The 15,188-nt window shown below is 31.8% G+C and overlaps 1 protein-coding gene across 3 annotated transcripts in view; it reads right to left on the reverse strand.

Moving 5' to 3' along the window:
• Nucleotides 1-15,188, reverse strand: part of LOC142325647 (pre-mRNA-processing factor 39-like) — a 117,143-nt gene that overhangs the window by 30,862 nt on the left and 71,093 nt on the right. For all 3 annotated transcript variants that reach the window (XM_075367672.1, XM_075367670.1, XM_075367671.1), the window contains exon 15: nucleotides 12,731-12,866. In XM_075367672.1, the coding sequence (XP_075223787.1) occupies nucleotides 12,731-12,866 (136 nt within the window). The remainder of the gene's footprint in view (nucleotides 1-12,730; nucleotides 12,867-15,188) is intronic.

The raw sequence follows: 15,188 nt of genomic DNA on the forward strand, positions 1-15,188 counted from the left end.
CTACAGTCAGTTGGTGACAGTACTTCTGCAAAAATACCATCAACTCTGATACAACATGACCCTTAAAATTCATTTTCTACACTCATCAATTCATTTTTTCCCTCCTAGTTGTGGAGTTGTCAGTGATGAACACTGAGAAAGATTCCATCAGGATATTTCTGTAATGAAACAAAGATATCAGGGCCATTGGAATGAAGCAATGCTTGCAGATTAATGCTGGTCTGTGTGTAGGGATGCTCCAGAACTCAAAGAGGAAAGCCAAAAGACAACGATCTCATGAAGCCACCACATGATTCTCTTCAGATCCAACCAACTGCCAGGTATTCTTCCATCAATTAAGAAATCTTAGAATGTAACTGTCATTAAAAAAATGTCAAATGAACTTTCTATGTTGCTGGCATATGTAATTAAAATGTATTGTTTTCGCTTAATCCATTAAAATAAAATACTTCCACAAATTGTATATCACAGAAACTGGATCTAATAAAAATTTTTCTTTGTCATATTCAATTCTCCCAACCCAAAATTAGTAAGATTTGACTTGTGAAGTGAAGGAAACATTAAAAAAAAATTCTTTGTTGGGCAGTGTAATCGGTGGCAAGATCTTTTGGTTCCCACAAAATCATTGGAACAGCAGCAAAGTTTGTGTACCGAAAACCCTTTGACAAGCTTGTAAAGAGACCGACACAAGTAGCACAACAAATATGAAGAGGCTCAATGTTTGTCTTGGTCACCGACTTTGCAACCGAAATAAAGCTCATAACATTTTTTGATGAGGAGTAAAAAAACTAGGTTTCTGAAATTTTAATGTTACCTAATCACAAATGTAGCAAAATTTTTCCGGGGAGGTCTACACAATTTCTTAGCATTTTGCATAATCGCACAATATTCAAACACTGCAAAATATATTCAATACATATCTAGAATTCAAAAGATGAAATGTAAATTTAGAATACATCGTAAATGAGTAATGTTTACACTGAACACAGACTGGCTATGGTTTGAACCAGTAACTCATTGTTTCAGATCAGTAACATTGTTTCAGATGTTGCCTGTGACATCACTTAGACTAACAATGATGACTTTGTCTGTAAGAAAGCCATCTTCTGACTCATTTTAGAATTGAATCATCCAGCAGTTATGACTAATTGTATTGTTCTATACTACTCCAGACCTTCTCTTATAACAAACTAATCACTTTTAAATGCTTAATCAATACAATATTTTTATTCATTTATACTGTAAATGCATACATAATACCATAACACTGCATAACTTCCATAAAGTATACAACACTGAACAAGTTTAACTTGAAAACTAAGGGCGATATAAAAATTCTGTTAACATTTTTGAATTCAAGGGGAAAAATAAATAAACAAACCACTTCTTACTTGCTCTTGGACAAACGTTTGCATACCAGCATAATTTTGAATTAATTATTACATTTGAATGTATTCCTCCTATACATTTCTAATATAGTACACATATTTCATAAATCAAATATTTTCTCTTAAAGATTACATTACAATTTGTAAAACAAAATTCCAAAAATAATAATTCTATATGTATCTCATTGACAGCTTAAGTAAATTTTTGACAGTTTATATTAGATATGAAATAAACCTAACTTTTATTATTAATTTATAAAATTTCTAAACCTAAACCCTCGTAAATCATACGCACAGGTATTCGTATTGATTTAAAATTGTTTACATCAGTTGTCATTCATAAGTGCTCTTTAGTTCATTTGATATAACTCACAATATATTTAATGGATGCTATTAGTTTTGCAAAAATGACACGTATGTCACAATTTGGTTAAAGTCATTTATATTGTGTTGAAGTTATTTGTTGTGTTAATGGAACGATTATGGATCGGTATTCTTCTAAATAATAATAATTGTATATTTTATTATTTGTCATATTATTTTTATTTTGAAATAGAGGATATTTACGAGCAGCCAACAACAAAACCTGTTTGTTGATGTGGTGTTGTGAGTCGGATTTTTGCAAGCTGAAAGATTTTTTTTAAGAACTATCTAATAATACTAACATCAAAATTTATTGTGGTTCAGAGCTTAGTAATATTTTGTTACAAAGTAAATCAAATAATTCACTTAAGTAAATCTTTAAATAAACAGTATTTAATTGTGATCCAAATCATATATATGTCTAAATGTAAAAAATATATATATAAAATATTTAAACATAAAACCATGTTATGTTGAGTGACAAATCAGTAAGGTTTCACAGTAACAACTAAATGTAGATTTCATTATTTTTGCACAGTAAAAATAATGAATTATGTCATAACAAAGGAAATTTTTAATTTTATGTATAGTTTGTACTGGTAATGTTAGCAGTTATTTTGAAAGGGAATCATCCTTTCTTTCAGTTACCTTTGTATGTTGCAAGTGCTTTATTGGGGCCGATGAATTTTTTAAATATAAATCTTTTCCAATCTACGTGTAAAGAAAAGTTGTTTCCTATATTGCTATTTAACTGCTATCACTTCCTCAGCCAAGCCGACTGGAAGGTTTTTTTTACCTAATTTCTTCTAGTTTAGTAACAAGTAAGGCAACAATTCCTTACATCTTAATCTTTTCCAATGCCTAATTTGACCTGAACTTTATTATTACTTTCCTGGACACTTTAATGCTATTTATTATATAGAAAATAGAACAAACTTAAAAAAATTGTTTATTTAATTGAATATTTACTGAAAGTTATAATAATATATTTTATTAATTAATAATTATATTAATTATTATAATTTATGAAATAAACAGAAAAACAGTAGAAAAATCTTATTCGTAATAACAATAATTCAAATGTACTTCTATTGTAATACAGCAAATTTTAATTTTCAAATATTTCTCAAAAAAATTGTGTATGAACTATTTAATTTTAGAAGATTAAATTTTTTAACATTTTTTACGGTTGAAAACAATAAAGATGTATAAACATAAGCGCAGTTCAGTGTGTTTTTAAAAAATACAACCTGAATCTCGATGTTTAACTTTAGTACATCCACTTGAGAACAAATATATTGTTCGGTTCAATGAGTAAGAAATAATTTCTAGTCTAATCATCGATTAAACAATTAAATTAAATTATCTTAATTATATTAATTTGAAGTTTTAGTCTCCGGTTTTAACAGCAGAAATAAACTGCTGTTACATGCACTGTACTGTAAAAGCTTATTCACAAATTTTTTTTAAAATTATAGAAATTTATAATATTGCAGGATTATAATAAAGACATGGAAGCGAGGACTTTGCGATAACTTAAATAAATTTAAAAAAATAATAATGAGCAAGGAAAGTATTTCAAGTTAATAGAGAGCAGGAAGCAAGACAATTTCGTATATAATTGCATGTTCAGGACAAGAGCTACTGAGATTAGCTAATCTAAAAATTAGCATGTCGATTCTTCAGTGGAACATCAACGGATGTTTGTCAAACATCCATGAGCTCCAACGCTTGGTACATGACGTAGACCGAATTTATATATGCCTGCAAGAAACACATTTCTGCTGAAATGAAAATTTCCAATTAAGAAGATACAATACATTTCAGCGAGATCAACCACCAAATATAAGAGTTAGAGGTGAAGTAGCCATATTACAATCAACTATAGCTACCACCAAAGCAGTTGAAATAAACACAAATTTACAAGCGATCGCAATCAGAATGAAGTATCCACTGCAAATCACTATCTGCAGCATATACCTACTGAATTTTGATTGGAAGGAGTATGACATAACACGTTTAATTACTCAGCTTCCCACACCACTAATACTACTGGTAAGAGACTTTAATGCACACAATTCTCTTTGGGGGTCGGATCAAATAGATCTTCGTGGAAGAGAATTGGAAAAGTTTCTACTGAATTCTGATATCATTATATTAAAAGATGGTTCAGGAACCTTTTTCAATGTCAGAGATGGATCGACATCCTCTAGAGATCTAGCACTTATGGATCAATAGCACCAAGGTATACTTTCTATGTTTTAGAGGATCTACATGGAAGCAATCATTTTCCGATGGATATCGTAACTGTGGTTACAAGGAAAATATATGCTATCTTTAAAAGATGGCTGTTTGATAAGGCAGAGTGGATGAGCTTCACAGCTAGGATGATACTCCCTGAAACAACTGGAGTTATTGAAGCCGATGTCGATGCTAAAACTAATGCCATACTTGACTTGGCATCAAGATATATTCCCAAAACATCAGGAAAACTCAAGAAGCGACTCGTTCTGTGGTAGAAAGATGAAATAAGCGAAGCTATTAAAAGAAAGAAAAAAGCGTAAAACACTTTTAATAAATGTCTGACGTTAGAAAACCTAATTGCCTTTAAAAAATACAAGGGGTATGTGCAAAAAGACTTATGATAGATGCTAAAAAACAATCCTGACAGCAATACGTGTCATCCATTAACAGAAATACGACTGCATCAGATGTTTGAAAGAAAGTAAGGGCTATTTGTGGGCGTATGACTTTACTCCCATAACTTGCCTTCAATATGAAGATGACGTTACAGATACTACAAATGAAATTGCAGAGTAAAATCATTTTGAAGAAGCAAGCAAAATGGTTTACTATGATTAATATTTCAGAACACAAAAATCAGAACTTGAGGGTCTGCTAAATTTCACAACTAAGATTAATTATTCATATAATGATGTACCATACAAAAGAGAAGAGCTTGTGAAAATGTTGGAGATAGCCGGCAACAAAGCTGCTGGTCCCAATAAAATTCATTATGTCATGATCAGGCAGCTGAATATCACTGCAAAACATAGATTATTAGAACTATATAATCAGATATGGTGGGATAGAATGCACCTGCAGCAGTGGAAAAAAGCACATATTGTTCCAGTTCCAAAGAGAGATAAAAATCTAACAGATTCCAATAGAAAGAGTCCTATTTCTTTGATGTGCACTATGGGAAAAATTTTTGAAAAAATGATAAATAATCGACTCGTTTGGATTTAAAAAAAAGAAAATCGCTTATCCGCTCATCAAGCAGGTTTTCAACAATACCACTCAACTACTGATCAAATGATCAACTTAGAGGAACGTCATATATAACAGCTTCATCACAAGAAAACATTGTGGTCGGAGTCTTCTTTGATCTGCAGAAGGCATTCAATATCAGCTGGTGTGACATGGAATAATGCTCCAAATACATGAATGAGGCATTCATGGCAATCTGCCAGTTTTACTCGACAATTATATGACATTATTAACACGTACTTTCGAAGTACGTATCAATAACGAATATTCATCAGAAAAAAGCTTGAAAAATAGCATATCACAAGGTTTGCCATTGAACGGTACCTAGTTCATGATTGCCATCAATGAACTAATATTAGCCATTCCAGAAGAAATCAGCAAAAGTGTTTACGTCAATGATCTGGCAATTGTATATGCCAGCAACACTACAGCTATGGTGAAGTACAAATTGCAACAAGTGATAAACGCTCCCAATGAAGTTGCAAGGAATAATAGTTTCAAATTTTCTCCAGGGAAAACGTGCTGTGTACAATACTTCTTTAGGAAGAGAATTCCTCACCGAAATCCTGTTTTGACTATCGACGACAATCCAATAGAATATAAGGACAATGTGAGATTTTTAAGTTGTTACTGGATAAATCCCTTACATGTAGATTACTTATACAGGACTTGAGTGATAGATGCAAAAAAAGGCCTAAACATTATTAAATGTTTATTCAACATCAGTTAAGGCTCAGATAAAGAAATACTACTGAGGCTGTATAAAGCATTGGTTCAATGAAAGCTTGACTAAGAATGTATTGTATATTAGTTTGCTAGAAAGTCGCATTTACAAATGTTAGATGTAATACATAACAGCAAAATAAGATATGCCACAAGCGCATTCAGTACAAGTTCGGCGACTAGTCTAATGTCAGAAACCGGAATAATAATGCCACTACATTATAGAAGAGAGATCCTATTGCTAAAGATATGGTAAATAAATATATGGACCTTTCCTACCATATAAATAACAATCATCCTTTGGTGCATTATATGAACAATGTGCTACCTATTCCAGACCAGTCGCTATAAGGTATCACGAATTGACAAGAAAATATGAAATTGCTTCACCAGAGACATTAACAATTCCGACAACAGAAATAACAATAAACACAAGACTGGATCTTTCTCGTGGAAAAATAAAAGAGAAGCCAGCAGTAATCATCCAACATGAATTTTTATCAACAGTCAATAGTTACGAAGAACACATTAAAATTTATAGTGACAGTTCTAAAACTGAACAGGGTGTTGGATGCTCCATATATGTAAATGGAGAAGCCCATTTTTGGAAACTGCCAGAAATGGCAAGTGTTTATACGACAGAAGTTATTGCAAGACAGCATGCTCTTCATTACTCGGAACACTACTGCGAAGAGAGAGTGCTAATATGTCTATAAGTGCACTTACTGCAATTTGGAACAAGAACATTAGGACATCCTTACTGGAAACATCCTATCCATTTTGTACGTTTTACATCAGCGAGGACAGCAATGATAGTATTGCAGGTATTGCTGGTATTGCAGGGAATGAAAGTGCAGACGAAGCTGCCAGAAAGACAACAGTCTGTGCTACCCTGGATATAATTCCTGTATGAGTGGCAGATGTTAAAAATTGTCTAACCAATACAATATGAAAAACCGGTGGAGTAATGATTGGAGAAGAATAAATACCAAACTACAGTCAGTTAAAACTTCTCCATATGAATGGAATAGTGACTAGAAGCTGACTCGCCGAGAACAAGCAGCAGTGACCAGACTTAGAATCGGTCACACATGAATAACAAATTCATATTTGTTAATCGGCAAAGAAAGATCAATGTGTAGTGTTTGTATTAAAGCACTTACCTCAAGCATGTAATGGTAGAGTGTACCATATATGAGGACCTCAGAAAGAGGTTCGGTCTAAAAAACAGTATTGCTGCTGATTTGGGAAATGGAAATGAAGAAAAAATAGTTGCATATCTGCACACCAGTGGACTATTAACAAGTCTATAAGGAAATTCAAGCTGTGTAAGGAATCTCTAAGCTAAGTAGTTTAATTCTACGTATAAAAAAAAAGGGATGTCTCGAAGCAAAGCACGTTACAGGGCCAGGAGGTAGCCCTTTTGCCTAGAGCAGGGGTTGGCAAACTTTTCAGCCAAATATAATAAATACAAAATTGAAATTAATTCAGAGCCATTTTTTTAAAACGTAAACTTTGCTTCTGTAAAGACATTTTTATGGAAATAATGTGGGTAATACGTACATTCTCTAGCTTTTTTGCTAAAAAGTTTATATTTTCCCAATGGTACATTAACACGTAGATGCCGGAGCAGTTTGTAAGAGTTATATCGGGTGGGATTTAAAAAAAAAATGTAAATAGGAAATTATCTGTAAATCAGGGATATAAACAAGAAAAGTGTCCTATAAAATGGCATTTACTCCATATATACTTATAAAAATAAGTAGCATGGCTCATAATTCTATAATAAAGCTTATTAAAAATATTGTAATATTGTTTATTGACATTATAGTAAAAATTTAGTTTTGCACTATTTTTACCTAGGATCAAAAAATAATTCTTTATTTTTGATCAAAACTGCATATCACCGGTGGTACATTCCGGCATTAACGTGTTAAATAAAACTGATACCATATAGATATTATATAAAGATAATATTTATTTAAAAAATTCCGAAAGGCGCTCTTTACAAAATTTTAATTCTCCTCTAATGTGAATGATGTCCTTGCATTCCCTTTGAAAGTAGGGGTAAATCGGGTTTGTATGATTGTGTTTTTAATTTTAGACACGATTCTAAGTTCTCATCGATAAGCCTATTTCTTAATTTGCTTTTGATAAAGTTCACGCTTGAAAATGATTGTTCGCATAAATATCCAAACAAGGAAAGAACGCCAAACACCAGTTTCTTCAATTGTGATCATATGAGTCGGGAATGCTTTTCCAGGTGTTAAAAATCAACATATCTTCTCTCTCCAGATCTTTCAATGCTTAAAGCTTGTGCTGTAAACTTAGTTCACATTTATTTTTCTCCAATAGCTCTAGGTCTGCATGCAGCCGTCGGAATTTAGAGCTTCGTGTTTCTTTACTTTTAAGATCCAGTAACTGCATCTCAAACCGTCCAATATCAATATTAAAGGGGGAGAAGTTTATTTCAGATACCGTTATATTCAGAGGTTTTATAACAAACGATAACATCGCTTTGCTGTTTCTAAAATCATTGAACCTATTGAGAAAGGCTTCTTTCATATTTAACAATATTGTTTTAAAATAACACGTGTAAATATTAACCTTCTTTTCTCGACAATTATATATACCTGATAGGTATGGAAATTGATGTATAGTTTCTCTTTCAAAATCTTCTGCAAAGAGCGATAATTTATTTTCAAATAAAATTACTTCTAACATCAAAAAGATCGTTTTTCCTCTTCCTTGTAATTTATGGATTAAGCTGATTAAGATGGGCAGTAACATCCACCATGAAATAAAATTTTTGGATCCATAGTTCATTAGTAAGCTCTGCATAGTTTATATTCTTCTCAAAGAGAAACGCATTTATTTCGGTAAACAGAGAAGCAAAGTATTTTAAAACATTTCCTTGATATAACCACCGGACCTTTTTGTGTAGCAGAAGATCCGCATATTCACTCTCTATCTGAATTAAAAATTCTTTAAATTGGCGATGGTGAAGCGCTTTAGCTACGGTAGAGTTGATAATATTAATCACAGATTCCATCACCTTGCAAAGATCTTCAGGAAACGTCTGTGAACATAGTGCTGCCTGATAAATGATACAATGGTAGGAAAGTATATTATGATTAATTTTTTCCTCCATAACAGTTACAAAGCCGTTTATTGAGCCCGTCATACTTTTCGCTCCATCGGGTGAAATCGAGATAATTTTTTCAAATTGTATTTGATGCTTTTCAAAGCACTCAATCACAACATTTGCTGTATTAAATCCTCGCTTTCATCCTTTGAGTGGAAATAATCCCAAAAGTTCCTCTTTGGGGCCCGAAGAGGAGATATATTGTACAAAAAGGGAATCTTGTGCAGTGTTGTATCACAAGACGATTCATCAACTGCTATTAATAAGCTTGTGACTGTTTTGAGATCTTTGATTTGTTGGCTTGTGATGTTCGCAGACATTTTTACTGTTCTGTCCTTCAGTTTTAGCGGACAAAGGTATCTCTCGAATTTGTTTCATTATGTCCTCCTTATTTTTAAAATCTCTAAATAACTCCTCAGAGGGACTTGAAAACAACTCTTGATATATTCGCCATCCATGTGTGGATTCCCCCTTGAGCTATCTCCTGACTAATTACGAAACTTGCCAGATTGGCATTGTTAGAAGATTGAACCTACTTATTATTAAAAATAAAAGATGATCTTTCATGTCCCCTTTGGAGCTCCTCAACCGCCTTCTTCCTTTCATCACCAACCGGGTATTTAATGCTAAATATTTCGTGCTTAGTTGTAAAGTATCTTTCTAAATTCAACCTTTTGTTATGTTCCAGTTTTTCTTGACAAAAGACACGTAAGAAGACCATTTGAGTTTTAGACATATGCAAAGTTTTCAGTCCACTCCTCTTTGAATCCACGGTGGTTTTTATCTTCAGTTTTCCTTGCTTTTACTTAGTACTTATTAAGCGGTCTAAAAAAATTTGCATTTTAAGTAAAAATAAACGATAAACACAAAATTACACAGAACTAAAAAAAAAATCATTAAAACCCCATACAATATAAAAATGACGATATTAACTGTATCAAATATATACATAGCCTAAGTACATTTTATATATATATATATATATATATATATATATATATATATATAATTTTGTGAATCTAAAATATAATATTTTTTACTTCACTCGAAAGATTTCACGTGCTATAAGTAAATTACAGGAATGTGAGAATGCAGGGAGAATGTCGATTGAACTCGTTTGCACAACTCACACAGGAAGCACAAGCACTGTCTTCTTAAATCGAATAAAGATAAAACAATGTCTCTAGAAAAAATTGTACAAATGCTACCTTTTTATTGTCGAGGGATTGGTTCCAGAAAAAAAATTTTAACAAATAACTGAAATACAATTCAGTTCGCAGTAAATTGAAAGATACAATGAACATACCATTGAGAGTGACTAACTGTGTTAATATTTATTTTTTAATCAAGACTTTTATCAAAAGACTTACTTTTCAAACGGTTTACATTTCACTTCTAGGATAGGTTTCTAATTTATTTTTTTTCTAGTCTGCTCCAAAACCTTTGTGAAAGAGCCACAGTTTGCTGACTCCTGGCCTAGAGCAACCGGACTTGCCAGTATGTAAGAGTGGGGGGGGGGGTGTATCCGATGATGGCATGGGGGATCTTCCAGGGTGGACAGATGGCCCGGGTCATAAGTAGTTCCAAAGGAGAAAATCGCAAGTAAACAACTCTGAGGAATGTGGGGCCAGCATTTTCTGCTGACAGCTCGTTCATTTGTGAAAGCTGCATGAACGCGACTCAGTGAAACGTCTGATGTGTAACAATGTTGCTCCGTCTTGTTGGAAGAAGCTGTATTTTCTTTTCCATTATCAGTTAATTGAGCATAGAATTCTTCAAAAATTGTGAGGTAAACTGTGTATTGACAGTCTGGTCAAAAAATATTGGTCCCACTATACAATTACTGGAAGCAACAAACCAAACACCAATCTTCTCATCGTAAAGTGGATGCTTGAATATCTCATGAGGATTCCTCACCATTCAATACCTGGTGTCCTGCTAATTAACATGGCCAGATAAATGAAACCATGCCTCGTCTGATGTGAAAGAAGACATCAGATCTATCTGTTTACCAACAATGTTTTTGAGAAGCCAGTTGCAATAATAAAGTCATTTTGGTTTGTCTGTCTCCTTCAGCTGTTGCGTAGTTGTATCATGGTACAGTTTCCATTTTAAATCATGAAGAATTTTACAACAAGATGTGTATTTAACACCAGATTGTTGGGATAACTTGCATAGTGATTTTTTTTTGGACTAACAGTAATTCTTTCAATATCGGCAATGGCCTGTGGAAAAAACGGAAGGTTGTCTATTTCATTTTGCATCGGAAACCGAACCTGTTGTATGCCATTTTTTACCTAAATCATGTATGCTATTCTTCGCTAGGATAGTCAATCAGAAATTTTTCTACGAATACTTGACGTATTTCTTCAAACAATTCAAACGAATATAGGCTTCAACTATAGCTTTATTCAATCTCCTATATCGAATAAGGCATTTTACACAAACAACTTTTCCTTTCTTTTTCCTGTTTAACCTCTAGGAATTACCACTGTTCACGTATTACTTCAGAGGATGAATGAGCATGATATGTATCAGTGTAAATGAAGTGTAGTCTTGTATAGTTTCAGTTCGACCATTCCTGAGATATGTGGTTAATTGAAACCTAACTACCAAAGAACAACAGTATCCACAATCTTGTACTCAAATCCATATAAAAGTAACTGCCTTTACTGGGACTTGAATGCTGGAACTCTAGACTTCCAAATCAGCTGATTTGGGAAGACGCATTCACTACTAGACTAACCCAATGGGTTTACACAAACACTACTGTACTCACAATACAGCACTGCAACAAAACATATACTACACTGACATGTAACCACCTGACAAACGACAGCAACAATCAGTAGTAACATATACATCCATTAGTTGCACTAGTTATGTAAGTCTTTCATAAATAGTGTCGGGTAGCAGTTTCATTATGGGTTCGTTTTACGCTGCTCACTAATCTAAATAATTTTATTATTAGCAATAATTTTTGTAATACAAGGAACGACTTTTAAAATAAGTTATTTTTAACCTGAACTGTGAAAGGTGCAACCATTTAAGCTCACTCAATTCAGCAGTTATTATAACAGTATGTGATTGTAATAAATGAAAGTCCTAATCAGCTAGGTGAACAGAAACTATCCAATATAATACAGTTTTGAAGCAGAATAAATTGAGAACTTCATTTTTTAAGACATTATCTTATAGCTAAAAACTACTAGAAATACAGACAGACTTTAATCACCTTAGTATAACACAATTTCTATTTTTTATATTACAGAATGTGTTGCACTTTAAACCATCGAAACGAAACAAAATTTTTTTTTAATATAATTCTGTTATAATTACCCAAATATTATTATTATAACCAAATAAATATTATTATAACCCAAATATTATTATAACGAAACGAAACAAAATTTTTTTAAAAATATAATTCCGTTATAATTACCCAATATATTATTATAAATTATTATATTATTATAATTACCCAAATATTATTATATTAATATTATTATTATTATTATTATATTATTATAACCCAAATATTATTATAAAAATTTTTTTTAAATATAATTCCGTTATAATTACCCAAATATTAGTTCTGTTAACGGTAAAACTAAAAGCGAAGAATTAACATGAAAGATAGCTGTTTTATGATATTGCTTTATATAACCTTGGGTTCATAACATAACATGTTATTTTAACTGTATATTATGTTAACTGAAAAGTTTCTATAATAAAAACACAAATATATTGCAAAAACAACCTCTATAACTAATCAAAAATCATTACAAAACGTTTAACTAAATTCATCACAAGATGGAATGTTATAGATATACCTACATACCTTGACTTTCCTCATACACAGCCCAATATAAATGAAGATTTGGTTTTTTTGGATGGTGTATAGTGCAAGCTCTCTCGTAAACATCTCTGATTTTATCAATATTAGTACCAGGCAATTCTTCCAAATATCGTATAAACTGGAAAAATATTTAACATTAAGTCACTGTGACATTATTTACAATATATTCAACCACCTGATCTGTCAAAGTAGTAATTTAAAGTTAACTCAATGTAGTCATCATTTTAAACACTATAAAACCTCTTGGCAGAAGATATTTTTGTTTTATATATGTAAATATTTATATCAGGAAACAGCCTATTAGATAACACCATAATTTTAATTGATCAGCTACATTTTACAGCTAATAAAAATTAAAATTTACATAAAAAAAGGTCAACTAAACAAAACAAAAAACTGTATTAAATCTCAACTAGCAGTCAAACATTACTAAATCACAATGTCAACAGCATTAAGTATAAAAAATTAAACATTTACAACTCAATGTTAACTGGCAACAGTATTTATTTATACAAAAACTGAAAATAACGTTCTACATACGCAAAAATTTTGATAAACCAAACAATTTAAAATAATTACATGATATCCACCAATAATTAAAACTTCTCATATTTAAATCAAGGTACAGGACATTGAAATAAGTAAACCGGTCAACAAAGTATATGAATACATTGAGGGATTAAAAAGTTCTAACTAGTACAAACAAGCGCTTTTTCAACAAAAAGAATAACAGTTTCAAACGAAGGTAAAGAATGTACTGGAAAATCAAACTGCACTATCATTATGTACAATATATGTAGATCAAACAGTACTAAAGCGTTAAATAGCATCTACACCAAAGGTTCAGTGATTCATTCACAGTGAAAATACCTGATATTTTAAAAAATACTATTTTCACTCAACTGACAATCTTTGTAACCCAAATAAAGCTTTGCTTATACAAGCTCGATCTAGATATCACAAATAGATATAAATTATATATTTTTAATAGAATAAACCATTCATTATCAGTATTGTTACTAATAAGTTATATAATGGAAGTGCTTTGACACAAAATGGACGGTGGATTAAAATTCAGCAACAGATTTGAAATCTGTGAATCCTTATACAGGTATGATATTTAGTTTTGGAATTTGAATAATCGGTTAATATAATTATGATTCGACTGTTTTTCAGTTAATTTTTTTATCTGTATTGATAATGGCATTTAAAAACAAGAATTAGTCTTTTTTCTTCAGTGTAGAGGAATAAGTGCAAATACCTTCAAATCATTATAAATATTCCATTCATACATTGCATATTGAAGCTTTTCCAATATTAATTTAAAGTTTTCATACGTTTCTTTCATACTAGTGAAGTAAGCCGCAGGTACTGATAGGAATTTATTGCAATTAGCAATAACTAACTAACTTTAGAGGAATCAAATGAACAAGCCCCATTCTGTTGGGTTATGTTCAAGTGTCTCCATAAGAGAAGAAATGTCATTACAAAACACTAAGTCATTTTCTTCAAAGAAATAGTCTTTAAATTCAGAATAATGATTACGATATCTTTGTATTTAAAAGAATACAAAGATATGTATTTTTGTATTCTTTTGAAGAAGATTCCAACCCTTTATTTGCGGGGAAGCAACCATTTCAGACTGTTTTTTTTTGGATAACTTTAAATCTCATATGAGATCGTTAAGATTTTCCTGAATCAGAAAAAATGAGGCTCAGATGTACTGCTTTGTTCAGAAGTTGTATCATCAGAATCTGTTTCTTTTTCTTCCTTACTTCCATCAGACTCTGAGCTTTCTTTATCTAATGTCACATGTTCTGGCGGCTTTGGTACGGACAATTCTTTGCAGTGTGTAACTGTTTTCATTGCAGATTGAAAATTAAAGTATGTCACTGTACGTTTTGATTTTGACATAATCCCTTTAATGTTTGTTAAGCAGAAATAACAGTCACAAAAGTGATCTTTGGATTCCCTCCAAATCACAGGGATAGCAAATGGCATGTAGCGTGTGCCATTTTTCTATGCAGTAAGAAACCTAGAACATGATAAACAACAGATACATGAGGCCCAGACCCTTGTTTGGTCCCAGACTTTACACCCAAAATAAAGTTCAAAATACGTTTTTACTAATGGAGTAAGGTTTCGCCTTTGGGACTTGAGCGTCACTTCACTACATACATAACAAAAATTGTTAGGATGATTTAAACAAACTCTACGTATTTTGTAACTAACAACTAATTAAAAGAAATAAAGTTGTAAATAGGTAATACACAATAATTCAGGTATACAAAGCACTCAATGAAGTTTTACTGGTTCACTACTATCTCACAACTGGCATCATTCTGATGAACATGTGCTACACTAGATCACGTTTGTATATACACGTCTGAACCTGCACAACAGTAGCAACACTATCTTTTGAGTTAGCTTATTTGGTTCC

This window comes from Lycorma delicatula, chromosome 5 (genome assembly GCF_047948215.1).
Source record: "Lycorma delicatula isolate Av1 chromosome 5, ASM4794821v1, whole genome shotgun sequence".
NCBI lineage: Eukaryota > Metazoa > Arthropoda > Insecta > Hemiptera > Fulgoridae > Lycorma > Lycorma delicatula.